The sequence below is a fragment of the Mauremys reevesii genome, linkage group 2, assembly GCF_016161935.1.
Source record: "Mauremys reevesii isolate NIE-2019 linkage group 2, ASM1616193v1, whole genome shotgun sequence".
In the NCBI taxonomy this organism is placed as follows: domain Eukaryota; kingdom Metazoa; phylum Chordata; order Testudines; family Geoemydidae; genus Mauremys; species Mauremys reevesii.
In genome coordinates this window covers 160,249,233-160,272,180 of record NC_052624.1, presented here as the reverse complement: position 1 = coordinate 160,272,180, position 22,948 = coordinate 160,249,233, and the positions used below count along the sequence as shown (strand labels likewise).

Here is a 22,948-nt window from a genome sequence, read left to right as displayed (position 1 = left end):
TATCTGTACTGGCAAAACTGTGCCAGTTTACTTTTGTCAGTAAAGTCTATTTTGCTCAGGAGGGTTGGAATAAGCTATGTCTGGAAAAAGAAGACTTTTGCTGTTATACGCTGTTTCTACACTAGGAGTGATTTTTGACAACACTTTGCCTCAAACCCCCGGACTACTTATTCTTTTAGTAGCTTCTTGGGAGGGACTTTGTCAAAAGCCTTTTCAAAGTCTAAATAAATTATGTCAGCTAGTTCTCCTTTATCCACTATTTTACTGACACATTCAAAGAATTCTAATAGGTTGGTGAGACATGATTTTCCTTTGCAGAAACAGTGTTAGTGTCTATCATCTCATGACAGGTTTCAGAGTAGCAGCCGTATTAGTCTGTATCTGCAAAAAGAACAGGAGTACTTGTGGCACCTTAAAGACTAACAAATTTATTTTAGCATGAGCTTTCGTGAGCTGCAGCTCACTTCTTCGGATGCATAGAATGGAACACACAGACAGGACATATTTATACATACAGAGAACATGAAAAGGTGGAAGTATGCATACCAACAGGAAGAGTCTAATCAATTGAGATGAGCTATCATCAGCAGGAGGAAAAAAAACTTTTTGAAGTGATAATTAAGATGGCCCATAGAAGGTGTGAGGAGAACTTAACATAGGGAAATAGATTCAGTTAGTGTAATGACCCAACCATTCCCAGTCTCTGTTTAGGCCACAGTTAATTGTATCTAGTTTGCATATTAATTCGAGTTCAGCAGTTTCTCTTTGGAGTCTGTTTTTGAAGTTTTTTTGTTGCAAAATTGCCACCTTCAGGTCTGTCACTGAGTGGTTAGAGAGGTTGAAGTGTTCTCCCACTGGTTTTTGAATGTTATGATTCCTGATGTCAGATTTGTGTCCATTTATTGTTTTGCGTAGAGACTGTCCGGTTTGGCCAATGTACATGGTAGAAGGGCATTGCTGGCACATGATGGCATATATCACGTTGGTAGATGTGCAGGTGTACGAGCCCCTGATGGCGTGTCTGATGTGATTAGGTCCTATGATGGTGTCACTTGAAGTTTTTTTTCCTCCTACTGATGATAGCTCATCTCAATTGATTAGACTCTTCCTGTTGGTATGCATACTTCCACCTTTTCATGTTCTCTGTATGTATAAATATCTCCTGTCTGTGTGTTCCATTCTATGCATCCGAAGAAGTGAGCTGCAGCTCACGAAAGCTCATGCTAAAATAAATTTGTTAGTCTTTAAGGTGCCACAAGTACTCCTGTTCTTTTATCATCTCATGATCTTCCAGATATTTTACTATTCCATTTTTAATTATAATTTCAGCCAATTTACCAGGTACAGACGTAAAGTTTACAGATCTCTAATTCCCTGGATCATACCTAGACTCATTTAAAAGCAACATTTGCTACTCTCTGATCCTCTGGTTTAGTTGGTGGGGTGTTTTATTTTAAAGAGAGCTTGCATATTTTTATTAGCAGCTCAGTCACTTTGTACTTGAACTCCTTCTTAAATCAGGCCTCTTTCAGTGCCTATGTTGGCCAGGATTCTGTCCTCCACTTGTACCACTGCTTATTATTTTAGTAAATATTTGTTTTTAAATTATCTTCTACCCTAAAACAGCACATTTCAATCTTGATTTTATTTTTTATGTTGGTGGAAGGAGGAATCCAAAATAAGGCTTAGAACATAATCATGGTTGTACACTTAACTAGCGTAACACTATTTTGCAGCTCCCTAAGGACAATTACTGAGACTGTAAGCAATTTGTGGAAGGGACTGTCTTTTTTATTATGTTTTTATAGCACCAACTACAATGGGACTAGGACCTCTAAGCACTACTGTAAAACAAATAATAATGATGATTAAGTAGTAATAAAGTAATTCTCTAACACAGTTTAAAATACATTATAGTGAATTAAAACAAGGCACAGGGATTAGTCATGTGGCTAACACTGGAATGGGTTACCTAGGGAGGTGGTGGAATCTCCTTCCTTAGAGGTTTTTACAGTCAGGCTTGACAAAGCCCTGGCTGGGATGATTTAGTTGGGGAGTGGTCCTGCTTTGAGCAGGAGGTTGGACTAGATGACCACCCGAGGTCCCTTCCAACCCTGATATTCTATCATTCTAAAGGTCTACAATAATCATCCATAATCACTCTAGACTGAAAATTTTCCTCTGGAGTTAAATGAGTAAGTAAATAAAACATCAGTAATGAATAACCTTGAGCTATGTTGCCAAAGGGTAAATATTTCTAAAACTTAATCAAGTTTACAAAGTTCACATATATACTGACATTTTAGATGCTTGTAAAATATTTCCTTACTTTACCAGGGCCACACTTTGTGCCTTCTTTAACCAGCAGAGGGTCATTCTCTGTGGGTGGCTTCATATAATCTAAAGATATACATACATGCTCTCGCACTTGAGCATAAATGATAGCAGCTTTTTCTTTAGTGAATGGAATGCGACTTCGATATGTACAAACTAACTTTCCACATGTGACATCCCTATAAAATTCAATAGCAGAGGAAAATAAAATGATACACGTGACAGCTGATTGAGCAATACATTAGAAAAATGAAACTGTAGAAAACAAATGGGGTATTGCACATATTAGATTGATATAAAGGTCATAAGCGGGGCAAGGAAGGCAGAAGACTGATCTTTGAAATAAGGAGAGAACTGATGTAAATCCACCAGATTACTCTTGCCTGCAAATGGGAATGAGGCCACAGTGGGGCACACATAAGAACATCAGAATGGCCATACTAGGTCAGACCAAAGGTCCATCTAACTCAGTAGCCTGTCTTCTGACAGTGGTCAATGCCAGGTGCCCCAAAAGGAATGAACAGAATAGGGAATCATCAAGTGATCCATCCCCTGTCGCCCATTCCCAGCTTCTGGCAATCAGAGGCTAGGGACACCATCCCTGCCCCAATAGTTTTGTGCTTCATGGACATGCAAGGATTATACTTAAGGGTCATGTTTTTTTTCAGTTATGTTCATTCACAGCCCACACCTCAACCTTTATGTACCATGTGCTCTTCTGGTAGAAGAGGAAGCAGGTGTGCAAGGCATTGAGGTCTATTCTGTCCAGTGTGGAGCAATACGCCTAGTCAATAACCTTACTTGGATCCAAGCACAGCTTCTGCTAATACTTGCATTCCATGCTACAGTATCAAGGTCTAGATGCTCAACAACTGCACGTTCTTTGAGAATGGCCAAGGCTAATGTATACAGAACACCTGAGACTAAATGGAAATTTTATAAAGAAATTAAAGCAGTCTGAACGGATAGTAAACATTTGCACCATACAGTAGAGGAAAGCAGAAAATAAATATGTTTTTTCCTTAAAAACATACATCCAACTACAGGTTTTAAATCCTTTCTTCGGATCATTCCCACAGTGTCCAAACCTATCTGTTTGACTATTGATTTCTTCATAACATGCAAGAGGAGCATTTTTAGAACCTGTAAGTTTTGAGATAAGATTGAGTATAATTAAAAGGAACACTAAATCATTTATTAATCTATCAATACTTCTAACATTCTTATCATTGCAGTACCTAGGTGCTATACATGGATTAGAGAAAACCAGGAAGGATAAAAATCTGTATTAAAAAATCAGATATCTTTCTGTTCAAACTGTGTTTTTATTTAAATTAAATACAGTTTTCTTTGTAAAAACAAGCTTTCTTTAAAATTAAATTTCAAATTGTAACAACCTATCTTAGGGCCTAAATTTACTATAATCTAGTAATCATTTAAATTAAATACAAAAATAATATTAAGCAGTACATTTGCTGCTGAAGTTTTAAAGAACGTCAAACCACCGAACTGGTGGAAGTCACTGACTAAGCACCTGGAACCAGAGTTTGTTGAAGTCTTAAACCAGCTTTAGACAGCAGTAGCCTCTTCTTCAGGTGCAAAGAGAATAATTTATACATTTCAGTTTATTCAACTAGTTCAGTTCCAAACTCGTTCATTCAAAGTTGAAAAACCAGTTGGGAGATGAAAAAGCAGGAAAGCTTGTTCTCGTCTTCTAGTCTAAGAATAAAAACTAGGTGTGAGAGGATAAGATCTACTAGGTTCTAAAATTATGAAGGAAATGGTGACCTGAAGAAATCAATTCGATTCACTAAAATATTTCCTTTGTTTAATAATCCATTCGTTTTAAAGCAAAACATGTTTTGATAAATTTTCTTGTGTATCCAGCACATTTAGGGTTGTTTTATTTAACTCATTTTTAAAAATTGTAAATGTTGGTTTTGTGCAGTTTTAATTGAATTCCAATTTTCATCCAAATAGAGCTTGACACAAATCAGAAATAAAAAATTAATCGCCATTTATTTAAAAAATGAAATGCATCATTCATCATTTTCTAAAAACAAAAAAGCAAAAAATAAAGAATCTGAATAAGTGTATATTAAGCAATATATCTGCTTAAATAAATAAACATATTGTATATCCTCCTGATTAGCAACAGGTAATACCAAAATTCAAAGAAAAGGCTATATTTAGTTGCAATTCAACAATGTTTTAATGGTTACAAATCAGTGAGAAGCAACCCTTCTCTAGGAAAATAGTGAAAAAGTACAAATGCAAAACATGATTAAATTTGATTATTTAGATCAAGGTTTCCTGCTTGCTGATTTGAATAATGATTTAAATTAATCTACCCTGCAGCAAACAGTGAGATCTGTTTGGAGTTGGTTTTCTAGTCTGCTATTTGGTTAGCAAAAAGAAGACATATTTTACAAATGAATTTTAATTTACAATCACCACTTCATTTTTACTTTATTTCTATCAAATCTAAGCTTCTGGATAACCGCCATGCCTTTATAATGATGTTTAATATCTCTGGACAACTTTAGACAAGTAATTTGGCCACTCTGTACCTCATTTCTCCACCATCAATAAAAAAGAATAAATATGGTTAATCACTGCTATAAAGTGTTTTGGATATATGGATGAAAGTGGCTATGTAAGTCTTTATTATTAATTATTATTCTTACAGCATTTAGTGGAACTTGATTTTAGAACAAATAAGAACATAATTGTCTCCATTACCTTTTCCATAGATCCTCTGACACTCTATATCAGGAGACTGGCAACGTCCTTTGTAACAATAGGCAGTATTGTGTTCACATCTGTGTCCATTCTGAACATAAAGATCAGTTGGACAGAATGCAGATGACCCATTGCAGTACTCATTGAGATCACACTGACTATCAGCCATGGGTCTACATTTCTTATTCTTTGCCTTAAACTAGAAAAAAGTAGGAATAAGGAGACTGTGCATGGTTTACAAAGATTATGGTCTATAATAAAAGCACAAGAAAAGATATAGTGAATAAGAAAATAACACAACCACATATATGCTGTTTAATGTGGTTGTCACTGACTGTGATGAATGTGAAAATTCCTTGTAAAATTCGTATATATATACTATATGTATGACTGCAGGTCACCCAAGGTTCTTTTAAATCATTTTCATCAATTTTTCCCTTGTCATTAAACATAAACTGATACCCGCCCCCAGCCCTCTGTCAGAGTGGCCCTGGTGATTTAGCATATGGCACTCTTCCCCTACGGCAGTACAGAAAAAATGTCCCACCACGATGCCAGGAGACATCATATTGTTAGAGGTGTCAGCTTTTGGATGACATGTAAAATACGATTCTTTATCTCAGAAATATTTCATTGTAAAGCCCTAATCCCGCAAAATTATGCACATGCTTAATTTTACACATGTGAATAGTCCTACTGACCCTGTCTGGAGAACTTGTTCCACTAGAAGGTGCAGAGATGAGATATATACCAATCTGAACTTCAAAGAAAGGAAGAGATCATCAAACCTAGTGCTAAGGGAACCCTTATGTGGGTGAAGTAAGGGAACTGAGCAGGAGAAACTGTAGATAAGGCACTGGACTGGGACTCAGGAGAACTAGGTTCAATTATCATCTCTACCACAGACAGCCTTGACCATGGGCAAGTCAATTAATCTTCCTGTGCTTTGTTTCCCCAGGTGTAATATGGTGATAATAATATTTCCCTCTCCCAACCTTTGTCTGTCTTGTCTATTTAGTCTGTAAACTTTCTGGGGCAGAGGCTATCTTCAACTATGTTTTGTACAGAAAGCTGTATAACTAAGATAAAGACAGAGGTGCTTGCTCTCCCTTGTGCAGTACTATTCTCTTATTTTTTAAGTTGTAAAAACATTCACGTAGCACTTCACATTTTCAAAGAAGACGGGATTATTTAGTGGTTCATGTAGGAGACTGTGATTGAGAAGACTTGCGTTATAATCCTGGCTCTCACTGGTTTATAGTGTGTCACAAGACAAGCCCATTGTAGCATAGCACGGACTCACCACCGCGGCGCCTCCTGCTGGTCGTCCGGGAATTAGCTCTCTTAGTCCTAGAGCACCCTCTATGGGCCGGTGTCTCGCCCACTGTTACCTACCCCTCTGCAGTCCCTTTATCTCTCCCACGTGTAGGCCCCACGTCCCTCCCGGACTACAGTGCCCCTTATCTTGGGGTGCTGCCCATCACCCAGGGAACCCCATTCCCCTGAGACCACCTCACCTCACTGACACACTGCCAGTCCTCATCTAGCCCCTTTACTCAGGGGCAAACTGCAGTCTGCAATGGCCACTCATCATTGGCTAGGGGGTTGGACCTGCTGCCTTTCCCTGCAGCCCCACCTCCTTAGGTCTTCCTGTCAGGCCTCAGCCTGGGAGGTCGCCAGGCCTGAGCTTCCCAGCTCAGCTCAGCTCAGCCTGCTCCTCCCCCAACATTGCTCTGTTGAAGGTACCCTGTGCTCCCAGGCAGCCCAGTCCTTCCCACCCCAATGCTGGAGTGAGACTGCCTACCTCCTAACTCACAGCCCTCTTTATACCAGCCCTACCAGGCCTGGATTGGCTGCTACCTGCCTTCCCCTGATTGACTCCTCGGGGCAGGCCTTTCCCAGAGCTGATTTTAACCCCTTTCTCTCCAGAGCAGGGTGCTCGCCCCGCTACATCCATGCAGTACTCAGGAGCTCCAGTGGAGCCCACTGTGGCACTTAAGCCCTATCAAACCCGTGGATTTTCTGAGCTTTGACAAAGTTGATGAACTTCACCAGAAAGTTTCTAGGCCAAGACATTTTTTGACTAAAAAAAAGGAAAAAAGAATTTTCAAAATATTTTCCCCAAAACATCCATATCAGAAAAGTGTTGTCTGATTCATATTTAAAATGCTCATTAAAATGCTCCCTTTGGCCAAAGACCACCCAGGAAAATGTCAAGTATGAAAGACGGTTTTCACAAAGTGTGAGTATGAGTGCACACAAACGGAAAGCTGGTTTTCATCTTTAACTATGGAGTGAACAGTGTCTCTCCAAAATTTAGAAATTGTGTTAAACATATGATAATCCTGAATATACACCTTACCTTACAGTTTTGGCAACATAATCCAGTACCACACTTTGCTCTTGGCTTAAGCCTACATTTGTTAGTGCAGCATTTATCTTTTGCACACTCCTGAAAAATAAACCATAGACACATTAGCTATTCTAAAATTTTCCTTCTCTAAAGAGTCTGTCTGTCCAAGATTCTCATTCCTTAAGAATAACAACTTGAAAGATCCCCAAAGAAAAATGAGTGTCTAGCTACAACAAGATTAATACCAACATGAAAATTATTTATAAATATATGTAAGACCTTCAGTGACTTTCCCAAATTTCAGTTGGGTACTAACTCTCAAAGCACCATTCTTCTAAACTGAGAACAGTGGAATTTTACACTACTTAGGCTTTCTGGTAGTGAGAACTAACCTGTGCTGAGCCACAGTCACACTGCTCTCCTCTTTCCACAATACGATTGCCACAGACTGAAGCCTTCTTGTAGGACGTATTCAAATAGGGCCTGTTAGAGAGGCAGTCTCCTCCCCTATGTTTTATAAAACTTTTGAAGTCTCTAATGCTGCAGCTGCTAAAGGCTTTTACTCCTTTGGAATGTCTAAAAATAAATTATCAATGAAAAATTATACCAATTGAAAATATTTAATTATCCTGGAGTACTTAGTATCATTAATGCTACTTTCCAAAATATTCAGCTGAGGGTCTTTCTGTTCATTTTGTAAAACTGCATTCAAATAATGTCTTAAGAATAAAAATTGGCAGAAATTAGCAACTAGAATATCATCCTTTTGTTTTATTATTGAAAAAGATATTAATATTCCTTTATCAAAGATATCCGCTAACTTAATTGTGCCTTTATCTTCCCAGAGGTAAAACATGGAATACCTAAATATGTTAGGGTTATTAACGGATAATGGAAATACATTTTCATTTATTTTCTTATAAACTAAAACTTTATGTGAAATATTAACAAAATCACATCACTGGATTATTTATAATGGCCTTAGTTTCCTTTAAATCACATATACACAAAATATTACATAAATAATAAAGAGTTACAATATCCTGAGCCATTTTATCAATACACAGATCAAATCTCCCTGTACCGGAGAAAAATAAACTGAAGTTGAACAATCTCATTGTAGAGCTAGATTCTGATGATGGTTTTTCTAACACGGACATCTGTCATTAAAAACTAGAAAAGACATGCCATACCTCAAACAGAAGTTATTTATTTGATGAACAAATTACCAGGTGAGGTTCTATGGCCTGTGTTATGCAGAACACCAGAACAGATGAGCATAATATAGTTCCTTTTGGATTTATGAACTCATTTCATATAAGTTAATTGCCACCAGCTCCTAATGATTATTTGTCACAATAGACCTAGGCCCCAATACTGAAAACACTTCAGTGTGTGAACAGTTTCACTGAGTTAGTCACAGGTAGAGGTGAAAGTAAGCCGGTATGGTCCGGTACGGTGTACCAGCAAGAGCCAGTACACCGTGCTGGACCGCACTGGCTTCCGCGGTGGGGATTTAAAGGGCTCTGGGCTCCCCGCCACAGCGGGCAGCCCAGAGCCCTTTGAATCCCGCCCGCAGCTCCGGCAGCCAGGCTGGGGCCAGGATTTAAAGGAGGCAGGGGTTGAGGCCACACCTCTTCCGGTTGAGGCCACGCCCCCTAAGGATTCCGGCAGTACCGGTAAATCCCATAAGTTACTTTCACCCCTGGTCACAGGCATCTGTTTCCAAAGGGCCCCTTGGATTTGACTGAGTGACAGCAGGGTTAAATGATCCTATTGACAGTTCCCTGAGCCACTGGTTAGCTTATTAGCTTGTGAACACTTTCAGAAGATTTCTGGAGCAGTACAGAGTAGCTCATTTTTAGCTTGGCTTGATCTTATCTGAATTGACTATATATATAGAAAATACAATTTGAGGCTTAGTCATATGACCTTGAATGTTTTATCCAAAAATAATTAAAAGCAGTTTCTTGGAAAAAGAGCAAAGTAATGGCCAGTGAATGCCATGGGACAAATTTTGCATTGTTACAAGCATGCAATCCCACAGATTTCAGTGAGATTGCTCCCTTATTGAAGACTTGCAGACTATTGCCGACTTTGTCCAACAGAGTTTAGACTCTTTCCACCGCTTTCAATGGTCTAAAGGATTTTAAGCACATGATGGCCAGTAACTGTAATGATCATGCCTAGGGTGACCAGACAGCAAATGTGAAAAATCAGGACAGGGGGTGGGGGGTAATAAGAGCCTATATAAGAAAAAGACCCCAAAATCAGGATTGTCCCTATAAAATCGGGATATCTGGTCACCCTAATCATGCCAGAATTTGAAAAGTAACCCTTTCCATGCAGAATCACACAAACAGAAAACTAATTAAATAAAGCATTACAAAAATATGAACGAGCCAACAGTGAATTCTGTTCCACTCTAAGCTCATTAATACATGGAAAAGGTAACAAAAATCTATAATCAAAGCCTACTATAAACCTTACAATATAAACATGAATAATGTATACTTGCATGCAGATGTGAAAAATTATTTTCAGATATGTTCTTTAGAAATAAGTTATGTTTTTGGTATTCATAACTGGCACCCAAGACTTCCATTGACAACAGGCCAATTGGAGGGTTCTCACACTTCACAGGAGGCACTCAGCACTTCACACAACCACTTAAATCATAATCCATGGTCATTTATAATGAATGAACTTGCATGCCACAGGAAAATAGTTCTCAATAATAATAATGCAATGTTACATGAGGTATATAAATAAAAAAATCTTACACTGCTTTGGTGTGCATTATGCAGGTGTATCCTGAACACTGACAGTCCCTAGAATCATCATATGCTATTCCCAGACTAAGACCCAGCAGCTGTGCAATGATGACTGAAAATGTCTCCAGTGTTACAGCCCTTTGATACTAAATAAGAAAAAAAACTGAAAATTATCATCAAAGTAACTCAGTTAAAGAAACAAAAATGATTATAAAATTCTAAACCTTTTGGTTTCCTTCCCAATGTAGTCAGGTCATATTTTATAAAAATGTTTGTACTTTTATGTAAAGAACCTTAAGGTGCTTGCCTTCAATACAAGGCCAAAGTTCATGCTGACTTACATTCTGGAAAACTCAAATGAGAGCAATGAAGATGCCCAGGATGTGAAAAACAGTGCAGAACTTGACATGCAATATGTAAAAGAAATGCATATTGTATTGCATATGGTAACTGTTCTTAAGATTCAATCCTGCAAAGTGCTAACTTCTGGCCTTGATGTAGCAAAACATTTAAAATTGTGCTTAACCTTAATTCACGATCAGTCCCAAGTAATGGGACTACTCACATAGTTATAGATAAGCATGCTTAAGTGCTTTGCTGGATTAGCGACAGAGTACTCAGCACCCTCCGAACCACAGCTCTAAAGTACCTTAAAGGGCTAGGAGGAGACTATAGAGCAGGGGTCAGCAACCTTTCAGAAGTGCTGTGCCGAGTTTTCATTTATTCACTCTCATTTAAGGTTTCATGTGCCAGTAATACATTTTAATGTTTCTAGAAGATCTCTTTCTATAAGTCTATAATATATAACTAAATTATTATTGTGTGTAAAGTAAATAAGGTTAAAAATGTCTAAGAAACTTCATTTAAAATTAAATTAAAATGCAGAGCCACCCGGACCGGTGGCCAGGACCCGGGCAGTGTGAGTGCCACTGAAAATCAGCTCGCGTGCCGCCTTCGGCTCACATGCCATAGGTTGCCTATCCCTGCTATAGAGCAAGTAAAACCCTAAAATTCAAAGTTGTACTGCAAGATATACTTATGCACTTTAGGCCAGATTTTTCTAACCAAGTGCCTAAAGTCAAGCATCCAAATCCATATTTAATGCATCTAAATACAAATGAGCTCTTTCTTCACGGATGCTGAGCACCCACCACCACTCCTTCTGAAGCCAGTGTTACAATGTTCACTAGCAGTGTAAATCCAATAATACTATACCAGGGCAACTCCTCCAGCATAGTTTTTGAGACAAATCCTTCCTGCAAATGTTGCCCCTACATAATTAGGGTGGTCCCTGTAACTAAAACACAAAAACAGACTCTTGAATATAACTATGTTCTTCATAGCAGTGTTTAAAATGACAATGTTGTTTGTTTCTTATAGTTTAACTTTTACTTTCTATTGTTTACAATATAAACACTTTGAGAAATCTGAAAATATTTTGTAAACACAGTACATCTAGAATTATATTTATAATAATTCATAGTGTCTGTTCTATTATTTTTACAAGAGATGTTTGTTGGTCTTGTGGAATTGTGTTGGTCCATGCTATGACAGTCTAAAAGATTTCCAGTGTGCTTTTTTAATAATAGAGAAATGTTCTTCTTACACAAATAAATATGCCATATCATGTGGACGTAGAACAAGGTAAGATTCTTTCCATTGTAAAAATCTTTGTAGTATCTCATCAGCTTCCCCTGTTGTACGAATTTTATTATTATCTGTCCAAAACTCCAAGGAAGACAATACAATTGTCATATTAAGGGGGGTAAACATCTGAAAATACAACAGAAGAAACAGATGCTCAATTATGTTTTATGCATAGCAGTATTTTAATTTTATAAAGATTAAGCTAAGGGCCCAACTGAGCAAAATGGACATCATACAACAGCACTTGGTTGCGGTGGCACTTCTCTCCAACATCTGTAAAACTAAAAGAGGAATGGGGAGAGAAAAATGCAAACAAAATACATAGTGCTTGCCCAGCAGACCAAACCCAATGGTTCTGAGAGGAGGGGTTTCTGTAAATAAAGAGAGGATTCATAAGTATTGCATATATTCAAATTAATAACTGGCTATAAGCCCTAACCCTGATCATGTCCACAACACTACAATTTCAGAGGCAAACAAAAAAATTCCATTTTTTTTTAGTACAAAAGGCTGAATGAGAATAGAAAATTTTGGATAGGGAAAAATGGATTTTCTGATTGGCAGCTGTCTAGAGATGCACCAATGAGCCTAGAGATGCACCAATGCAGCAATCTCTTCAAAGCTCCTCCTCCTTTGTGAGACATAAGGAAGAAACAGAAAATTGGAAGCACTGAGGAGCAACCCTTGCTGGTGTCAACAGGTTTAGAGATATCAGGGCTCTGGACAAGTGATTACAGAGTGGAGATCTGTTACAGTTTGTATCTCTGGAGAAAAGCAGACACCTAGAATCAAAATGACTTATGGCAAACAGAAAACAGATAATAAAGTTAGACAAAAAACTTTATAAAAGTAAAATACTAATTAGAAACCAAAAACAAAAGAACCAAGAGTCAAAACAAATGCTAAAACGGGAATAAAACAATTTTAGGGCTTGTCTACATAGGAACATTTTCCAGTTATACTGTTATAATTATACTGGTATAGTTAACAGTATAATACCCCTGTGTGGACACTCATATCCTGGAATAAGGGTGGCTTTTTTCAGTTTTGCTTAAACTGCTAATAAACTCAGAAAAAGGGACTCTTATACCAGAATAAGAGTGTCCGTGTGTGTGTGTGTGTGTGTTACACTGGCATAACTTAGTGGTTTATAGTCACATGCCACCTTATACACTGGCATAACTTAGTGGTTTATAGTCACATGCCACCTTATACTGGTATAACTGCACCATGTAGACAGGCAGACAGATTTTCACTTTCCTGAGGGACACAAATGGACAAAAACTAGAGACGGTATACTGCAGAGTTCCTACACTCTCAGATGGATGAGAGCACCATGGTCTGTGGGTGGAATCTAGGGTTGATTATGATTGGCTAACATTGTGAAAGAGGCTAAACCTGCCTACACTAGGTGCTAATGTGTTTTTAAACATCATTGAATTAAAACATGTTACGTAACATATCTGTCTGAGGCAATAAGTTTAAAAACCCTACCTTTTTAACCAGTCTAGACAAGACTTCAGAGAAATACAACACAAGCTTGAGTGAAGCACTTAAACATTTTTTCTCTAATTGCTATAAAGATCTCCTTGCTGTCATGAGCGAAAAGCTTGAGAGCCAAGAGTTAAAATCAAAACTAAACAATTCCCTGGAGAAAATGAGAAAATCTAGAAAATCTTTGACCTTTAATAATATCAAAATAAAACATCCAAATTTCATTTCAATATGAAACAAAAAAGGCAGTAACTTACACTGTTGACAAATCCAAGAAGCTGGACTATTTTCTGTGTTATAAGATCCTTGTCTGAACCCAGATAATTGTACTAGAAAATAACACAATTCTTTAAGTAACAGCTAAAAATCATTACAGTACAACATTTTTTTGGTCAGTCATTTCCCTCATGAAGCAGTGGAATGTTCACATAAGCCTCAAATTCTGAGCATTTAAATGTGTCTAATTATTTTAATTCTCAGTTTCCTTCCAAGTCCATAAACAAAATATACATTGATCCCTTGACAAAATGGCTACTATATATCTGATAATTCCAGATTCCATTATTTTAACCGACATGCATGACTTCTTTGGCTTCAGCCCACCACAGCAGTAGAGCTGGAGTAGCTGTCAGCCCCTGCCCAGGAACAACGGCAGGAGAGTGGCCTGGGGATGGAGCAGTCCCCAGGGCCAGAGCAGCAGCCTGGGGCCGGAGCAGTGGCCACTGCCACTGAAGAAGTGGCCTCAGGAGCAGCAGCTGGGGCTGGAGTAGCGACCAGGCTGGGTAAGCCCCCATTGCAGGAGCAGCAGCTGGGGCTCTGACTGTCCTCCCCACCCCGTCAAGGGTATTTTTAGTAAAAGTCAAGGACAAGTCACAGGCTTACGTGAATTTTTATTGGCCATGACCTGTCCGTGACTTTTATTAAAAATACTCAAGACAAAATCTTAACCTTACTGATAGCTGATTATTACATTCCAGACCTTTAGAAGGACAGCCTTAAAACCATGCATTTTTATGACGTTTTAAAAAGTAATGGAAATATATGAAGTAAAGCAAATTTGACTGATATGGACTTACCAAACCCTTGTCCAAAATTACATCGATTTCCAGGTATCTGGGGGATTTAGTGACATCTGACATTGACTGAAAAAAAGCCTTCAACATTTCGTATTTATTTCAACATTTTACCTTTTGTATCACTTATTAACACTGTGAATATGAGGTACATTCCCTAACACTAGATTTTTAGCTTGACTACCTATGCTCAGCTGTGCTGCTCAAAAACACCACCATTATCCTTTCATGGAGAGAGTTCTATATTTCTGGAAACAATCATAACCTTTTAAACCTATGGTACATTATTTGTTCGACTAAAAGATTCAGTAATACAAATAACAATAACAGATTCCAAAAACTTCAGCATAATTTGGTCTTAATTTCTGTACCACAATATTAAGAAAACAGAGATGAATATAAAACAAACAGACTACATAACTGATAACAACACTCACTCTTCATTATTAGCAAAACTTCGCAACCAAGGAGCTAAAGAAGTAATATGCACAGCTGGCCAAACCAGCCAAATGCCACCACTTTTCAGATTCTTGAAAAGTGAAAAATTGGACAATCTGATGCCAAATTTCAGTCTCAATCAAAAATAATCTCCCTCCCACTCCACTCTATGAATTGGTTTCCCTTGTCCAATGGAAGCTTCTGGGTGACCAACCTCAAACATCTCAAACATCTTAAACCTCAAACATCTCTGGAGAACTTCATGCCTCCTGTGCCATTTGGAACTTATTTTTGCCCTTTGAAATGCCACCAGTTCTCTGGTGGGATAGTTAAATGTCCCTCCAGTCACTGTCCACTCTCAACCATTGGCACCAGCAACATCTTGTCTGTTGTCTCTGTGGTCCTCAATAACTTCTTTGACCCAGCAAACAGGATCTACACTTGAAGTTCTAGGAGAAGGATTTTCTTCTGTGGAAGGCCAGGATTGAAAATCTATCCTCTAATCAAGCCACAGTGGAAGGGCATCAAGAGTGAGTACTTAAAGTAGAAGTAGGGAGCCAAAAATAAGGCATGACTGTTTACATTTGCAAGTGAAAATTAGGCCTGCAGTTTAATGCTGACTGGGAGACTCTAATCAGGGAGATTTACAGGAGTTATCCTCATTCAAACGCCTGAGGCCTGAGCTGTGCATGTGTGGCTAAAGCCATCCCGACTGAGATAGAATATTCCCCTGAATTTGGGACAATATTGTGTCTGCAGATACCATGGTGACACAGAGCATCATGTTCAGGCTAATGGATCACATTTCTTCACGATTAACTTATTTCCGGTACTATTGTTTCTTACCAAAGTAATGACTCTCATATGCCTAGTTTCTGCATATGAATGACATAATTAAAAATTAAATCCAGATTCAAGACCATCACAGTGAATTTCCTGTGCCCTAGATTTCAGGTTAGACATAATCTCAACCATTATGATAAAAAGTGGCACTCACTTCAATATCTGTATGCAGCTTGTAAGACACCTTTCCTGTCACCTTTTCTCTCCCTATATCAGTGTAGTTGTTTGCAAAAAGTGGACTCTGAGTGTTTTCATTCTTTATTTGATAAATAATGTGCTCAAACCCAGGGGAAGAATCCAAGGGTTCAATTCCATAGCTAGCATTCTCAAACTGCAATAGCCCTCTGAAAAAGCAAACAGTGCAGGTTACATAAGGTTATAAAATGATCTGAATTAATCTGCCATCAGCTTGAGACCTTAAATGTTAGATACTATGTATAGTGGGCACCATTAAAAAGTCACCATTTTCCAACTGTTACCACACAGTAGTATCTGGGCTACTGAATTTTACTAGAGGTTTTATTATAATTAATTATATTAAAATTATATTAAAATATTTATTACCTGAGCCCAGAGCAGGTGCTGAGTGTCACAAGTGAATTGGGAAAGCCTGCAATATACCCTTGGTAGTAGCAATCATCCTAAATAAAAAAAATTTAAAAAATCAAATAAAAATGAATAGCTTGCTTATCAGTAAGTATAGTTCTCCAACCAGGTCATCTCCACTTATCTATACATTTTGGAGCTTCCACAGACACTTGTATGGAACTTGAAACCATCTAAAAATAGAAGTGTGGAGGTAGAACACATCTCAGTATTATGACTCAAAATCTGAGGTCAGTGCCCGCCAGAGTAACTAGGCAGGGAGCTGGAGAGATGAGTGAGAGACTATAAGAGGAGAAACCTTTCCCCAAGGCTACAGAGTGGCTCCACAGCTGTTCTGCATAGGATACTTCATCCTAATGGCTAAAGTAGTCTATGCAAAGCCTTTACATGTTTTCCTGATAAGATAGCAGAAAGGAGTTGGGAAGATCTGCATTGCAGACCCCCCAGACCAATCCCCAGCATGTTCATACTCACCCTGGCCTCCTCACCCCCTTTAGCACTGATGCATAGGGGGCTCACATGTAGAAGGGTTCAGTGACACAGAGGGCCCAGCACGTCCTATGCAGCCCCCTAACGTCCACACACCTGATCTCTTCCACACCAGAAATGCCAGTACCAATGCACAAGAATACTCTGTATCTGTATGGAAAACACTGGATTTGCACTTATGATTGCATCTTGGCCCCGACTTTTTCATTCTTATATTTCTATCAGAGACATGCAAAATGGTTTAGAAGGGAGAAGGCAGAGATAGTTTCAAGGTAATTCCTTATAGAGCCTAAGCTCTATGCTCCCAGGTAGATCTCTAAATTTGGAAAGATGGTTTCTCAAGATCCACCCCATCACAAAGGCTGGGTTGCAGCAAATGGCCAAGCCCGGCTTGCCCTTGCTCTGAGATTCTCCTACAGCATGGGTCTGTCTGTTATATTGCTAAGCAATGCATGGTTCTCTTTTCCTGCCCTCAGACAAAAGCTGAGCACTAATTCCTAGTGGTATTCATAGCAAAGGCCCTGTAACTGCTGGAACTGCTCACAGTTCTTGTCTATTTCCTGCGCTACTTTGCAGAGGAACAGCCAAACATCATATTCTACCTCAGCGGTGGGCAACCTGCAGCCCGTCAGGATAATTCACGGGCGGCCACGAGACTGTTTGTTTACATTGACTGTCTGCAGGCACGGCCGCCCATAGCTCCCAGTGGCTGCGGTTCACCGTTCCCGGCCAATGGGAGCTGCGGGAAGCGGCGCAAGCTGGCTGCTACTTCCTGCAGCTCCCATTGGCCGGGAACAGCAAACCACTGCCACTGGGAGCTGCGGGCAGTCAATGTAAACAAACTGTCTTGCGGCCCACCTGACGGGCTGCGTGCGGCCAGTGGGCCGCAAGTTGCCCACCACTGCTTTACCTCCATCGAGTCAGAAGGGGGTGCTCACCCACACCTGAGGCAACCCCTTCCCTGTGTGAGGCACAGGGAGGGAAGGAGACTGAGCCTATGGATAGTGATTAAAAGAGAAAACAGAGGAAAGAGAGTGAAATCACCAAGGATGGGGAAAAGGCAGGAAAAAGAGTAGGAATGAAAGAACAGAGAGGGAAGGGGAATAAGAAGCTTTGGAGAGACGCCAAACCAGTAAACAAAAGTGTCTTGATGAGAAAGGAAAAAGATTATACGCTTTAAAAATTATATTGAGGTGAGGGAAGAGCATGCATCTAGATGAGACGACCCAATGGGAGAGCAACTAGTGACCCACTTTTCTACCTCTTGGGATCCTTTCACAGATCCACTCTGGAGACCACAATAAAGCACTCTGAGAGAAGGAATTAAGGGACCCATCCGGAAGTATGCTGCACTTCCTCAACTCCTATTGTCTTCAGAAAAAGCACATTAGCTTATGTGAGGAAATCTTAATAAATTAAGCAGTGGATTACATTAGGAGAAAAGGCAGCTAGTGTGACACCAGCTTCAGCTAAATCTTGGAGTAGAGAATCTGTGGGGGACAGTTTGTGATGGAGGATTTAAACATTACCCATGTGTGATAGACTCAGGCCAGTTGGGTACAGCAGAATAGCTGAAGGCAGATATACTGGCCACTGGATTAACAGTTTTCTGTTCCCTGACTGACCAGAGCAGGGGCTGCTCCAGGCTAATGAGAACACCTGACTCTAATTAACCTGTAAAGAGTCTGGTGAGGCCATTCAGTTAATGTGACCACCTGACTCTAATTAAGGCCCTGCTGTTACTATAAAAAGGGCTCACTCCAGTCAGGCAGAGGAGAGGAAGTGTGGCTGAAGGGCTAGTTACTGAAGACACCCTAAAACATTGTTAAAGGAGCCCTAAGGTAAGGGTGAAGAAGGGAGAAGCAGGAGAGCTGTGGGGAAGTGGCCCAGGGAAATGTAGCAACTCTGGCAGTGAAAGGTTGGCTGCCAACAACTGCTACCATTAGGGTCCCTGGGCTGGAACCCGGAGTAGAGGGCGGGCCTGGGTTCCCCCCAACCCACCACTACAGGAACAGCTCCTGGAAGGGGAAGTCAGGTCCCTGTCAGGACAGGAGGCTGAACAGAGACTGTGGGAGTTCTCTCACCAACCTCCTTGCAGCCTATGATGAAAAGGGCTCAGTAGACTGTAACCCTGGCCCTAGAGAGAGAACGTGGAGGGTCACAGTGAGCCACTGAGGCTAAGCATAAACCGCCTAGAAGTGCAGGACCCACAGGAGCAAGGTCAGAGCTCTGCCACACATGGTAAATGTACAGGACAGTAGAAAATCCTCAATTTTCCTGTCCTGGCCTTCCCCTATGAGCTTAAGCACAAGTGATATGTTTGCTCCTTTAATGTCCATTCTGCAAGTTAACTACTGTAAGCACATTTCAGTCTAACTAGTCGTTTTCTTGAAAAAGTTGCTAATTAGCCAACCAAAATACACTTGAAATAATTAATCTTATTGTTAATTCTCCATAGAGAATGTTTCCTTCAAGAATCTCATGCCAGGATTAGTAGAATGTCAGCAATAAATAAGTAAAGATAGGGAGAGATTTTCTGATACTTAAAAAAATGTAAAAACCCCAGATAGTATTTCTAACAGCAACTCTGTTCTGAAAAAGCTAAGAAGCTGCAAAACAAAGTACCGGTAATTATATCTTACCTTAATATGTGGGAAATCAGAATGAACAGCCCCCCCTTTGGTGTAAGTATAAACCCTGAAATCATCAGATAAAAATAGTCTATAAAAAAGAGAATAAAAATGTTTGAATTAAAAAATAAAGATTACACATTCCTGCAAGTTTAAAGAGCACCCACACTATTTTTAACATGCTGCAATGATTTGCATCATCCCTTAGTTTTGTTTCTTGAGTTACAATTTAATGTTTTATCGTTTCTTTCCGACTGGAAAATTGCTGAGTTAGATGGGGTGACAGTTATGTTCAGCCCTCAGATCACATATCTACAGTGATGAGCTGTCAAAATCTTAACAACCAGTTCCCTATAAAAAGTTCTGATTTAAGGGGGGGAAGCGGGGGAGGGACCGGGGCGGGGGGAGACATACTCGTGGGACTGGGGGCCCCTGCAGGGCCTGGGGAAAATTGCTCCCCGCCAGCAGCCCTGGAGCTTGCAGCCTCCCCCCGCCCTTACTTGCCTGCAGCTCAAAGCAGCAGGACGACTCAGAAGCTCAGCTGAGCTGCCCAGCTGGTGCCGGCGGCTGGCCACACTGCAGCTGGGCGGGAAATGGAGGAGGGGCCAGCGGAACCTCAGCCTCCCCAGCTGGGGATCCTGGGAGCAACAGGATGGTCCAGCCCATGGACTGGAGTTCTTTGCCCACCCCCTGGCCCTTTAACAACTGGTTGTCCATGGTGGTCTAATTTTAGCAACCGGTTCTTGGGAACTGGTGGGAACCCACTCCAGCTCACCACTGCATATCTACAAACCCTTCTGAGGATTCCAAGTTCTTTTCCTGTTTGCCAGTCAGCTTCTCAAACTTCTGCTTAAGTCTTGAAGCTGAAGAATACATGGATCTCTGAAAATACTTCCTATTAGAGAATCTTAGATTCTCCTGTTGTCAGTGCACAATACTAGGAATAACTGAAGCTACAGCAAAGAGAAGTGTCAGCTTGTACTGTTACAGACTGAAAATTATAACCAATTATTGGAAAAGAAAGGGAAATTGAAGACAAAGTATCCAATATTTGATAAACCTTATTAGAACCTTTTTTGAGCCACATGACTGATTTATAACAGATAAGAGCCAAAGGGTTAGGAACAAAGTCAATCACTTACTGTTGCTTCAGGTGAAGAGTATATGGTGTCCCTTCTATTGTAATGACATAGGACACTTGGTCCTAAACCATCCAGAATGACAGAGAAAAAAAGAATTCAGTAACACAATATTTTGTAAAGCACATAATTCTGCATTTATTAAACATGAACATAAATTAAAAATGCACCACAAATGTTTCTTAATGGGAAATGGATGGACAGTAACATGGTTATCAGTGCAGTTTTGACATCTCTTGACAGCTACCAAAACAACTGTCCTGTATCGTTCCAATACTCTGTGGAATGATTGTCTGTGGTTTCCTAAAAAGGCTCATCCACCACTCACCCTTTGACTGACATACACCATTCCATGTGTTCAAGATGTGTGTCTATGTTTTATGTCAAACACACAGGAAAAATAATTTAATAGCCAATTCCATCTCAAGATATCTAGATGTGTGCAAAGGCAAAAAATGCCAGTGATAGTGACCGTGACCAGCTGATGGAAGTTGCAATGAATAAAATGGGAACTGAAACGTCATCGCCTCAACTGGTGAGGGAATCTGCTGAAAATATTATAGACCGCTGGAATCCTTCCTTAGAGGTTTTTAAGGTCAGGCTTGACAAAGCCCTGGCTGAGATGATTTAGTTGGGGATTGGTCCTGCTTTGGGCTGGGGGTTGGACTAGATGAACTCATGAGGTCCCTTCCAACCCTGATATTCTATGATTGATTCTATGAATCTAGAACCCGGACACATGCCATTAATCCAGTGGACAAATAGGATGGAAGTAGAAATAACACATTTCACCTAATTCAGAAGAGCATCATTCCAAAGTCATACAAAGGAATTCATAATTTTAGAATCAGATGCTACTTCTTTCTTTTGTGAACCAACACTTGAATGCTCTTGTTAATTTGGGGGGAGAATTACTGAAGATTTTTGCTAAAGAATAACATGATTTAAGGCCCCTCCCTTAATCTCCAAGACATGTATGTAAACATAAATTTTCATTGCCACTTTCTATTGTTATTAATAAAATGTTAAGTATCAGAGGGGTAGCCGTGTTAGTCTGGATTTGTAAAAGCAGCAAAGAGTCCTGTGGCACCTTATAGACTAACAGACGTATTGGTGCATGAGCTTTCGTGGGTGAATACCCACTTCGTCGGATGCATGCATGTATTCACCCACGAAAGCTCATGCTCCAATACATCTGTTAGTCTATAAGGTGCCACAGGACTCTTTGCTGCTTCTAATAAAATGTTGTATGTTAACAGAACCTTTCATCCCAGGATCTCGTAACAGTTTATAAGAATTCAAATAGAAAAACTAAAGCATGGAGGTGACATGACTTGCCCCCAAACAGACTATACAATGAGAATTTAGAGCCAGAAATAGAATCTGGGAGTTCTAGCCTGTCCCCTGCTCTGACCTCCAGGCAGGGTGGATAAAAATCAATGATTTATTTTTTTAATCGGATTTTTTTTTATTTAAATCGGATTTTTTTGATAAAATGCTGTTTGAGGAAAAAACCTGTCTAAAGATAGTTTTAATTAAGATAAATTATAGCTCAAAGACATCTCATCATGGAATAGGGATTATAAATTCTAATTCTATAGTATGAGACAATATATTCATGTAATGTTTAAGAAGAGTTTTGTAAATGCGTTCCAATAGTTCATGAATTAGGGACCCAATCTTATGGGGTTCCAGGAGCTTCTGTATAGATTATTTAGGTTAATCTATCTACCCAATGGGACTCAGTGCTCAGTCTAGAAGATACCATCAGAGATGCTTATTTTTGCAGTTCTCAAACTGTGGATTTGTGTTTCCAGAGATAACTTGTTTGTTAACAGCAAAAATGTTTTTAAATAAATATATACAGGTAAGAAATAACAGACCTCAACCCTATTGTCCCTCTGCAAATTTGTGTACACAGAGTCAATCCCTTACTTCTCTCTAAAAGTGCAAAGTTTCAAAAAGTTCAATGAATAGAAGATTGTTGGGGGCGGAATAGATCTGGACAATGAGAAGAAGTCTGGAGATAAACAGGAGAAGGGAGGGACAGGCAGTAGAAACAAAAGTGAAACTGTTTGAGCAGCATATTCCAGAAGTCTTGAGGTCTTTCTGAGTGTAGGCTTCATTGATTTGAGATCTACCATACCATTCTCTCACTAGAAGGAAAAACCTATAACCTATAAAAGACCCAGTTTGGGAATATTTTAATGAAGTTCCTCTACCTGTGGGTAAGACAGGCATGAGTGCAAAATGCAAACAGTGCAACAAAGAAATGCAAGGCCTGGTTGTCCAAATGAAACAACAGCATGAGAAGTGTTCCTTCTCAGGAGGAAGCCACGTTGAAGATGATGAAAGGAACATGTCTGAACATGCAGGATCTTCAGGT

The 22,948-nt window shown here is 39.6% G+C and overlaps 1 protein-coding gene across 9 annotated transcripts in view; it reads right to left on the bottom strand.

Moving 5' to 3' along the window:
* ADAM32 (ADAM metallopeptidase domain 32) overlaps nucleotides 1–22,948 on the bottom strand; it is a 37,612-nt gene that overhangs the window by 7,619 nt on the left and 7,045 nt on the right. For 3 of the 9 annotated variants that reach the window (XR_005593869.1, XM_039523611.1, XM_039523612.1), the window contains exons 3-16: nucleotides 20,566–20,627; nucleotides 19,436–19,514; nucleotides 16,263–16,339; nucleotides 15,853–16,042; nucleotides 14,421–14,498; nucleotides 13,602–13,673; nucleotides 11,810–11,976; nucleotides 11,419–11,500; nucleotides 10,213–10,349; nucleotides 7,822–8,005; nucleotides 7,439–7,528; nucleotides 5,077–5,275; nucleotides 3,369–3,477; nucleotides 2,330–2,513 (exon numbers count right to left, since the gene is read on the bottom strand). Coding sequence is in view for 8 of the 9 variants with exons in the window: in XM_039523611.1 (XP_039379545.1) it covers nucleotides 2,330–2,513; nucleotides 3,369–3,477; nucleotides 5,077–5,275; nucleotides 7,439–7,528; nucleotides 7,822–8,005; nucleotides 10,213–10,349; nucleotides 11,419–11,500; nucleotides 11,810–11,976; nucleotides 13,602–13,673; nucleotides 14,421–14,498; nucleotides 15,853–16,042; nucleotides 16,263–16,339; nucleotides 19,436–19,514; nucleotides 20,566–20,627 (1,710 nt within the window). In the remaining variant the exon portion in view is untranslated. Of the gene's footprint in view, nucleotides 1–2,329; nucleotides 2,514–3,368; nucleotides 3,478–5,076; nucleotides 5,276–5,777; nucleotides 5,832–7,438; nucleotides 7,529–7,821; nucleotides 8,006–10,212; nucleotides 10,350–11,418; nucleotides 11,501–11,809; nucleotides 11,977–13,601; nucleotides 13,674–14,420; nucleotides 14,499–15,852; nucleotides 16,043–16,262; nucleotides 16,340–19,435; nucleotides 19,515–20,565; nucleotides 20,628–22,948 lie in introns of all 9 variants that reach the window. The other 6 variants (XM_039523615.1, XM_039523613.1, XM_039523616.1 and 3 more) reach the window with 6 other exon arrangements.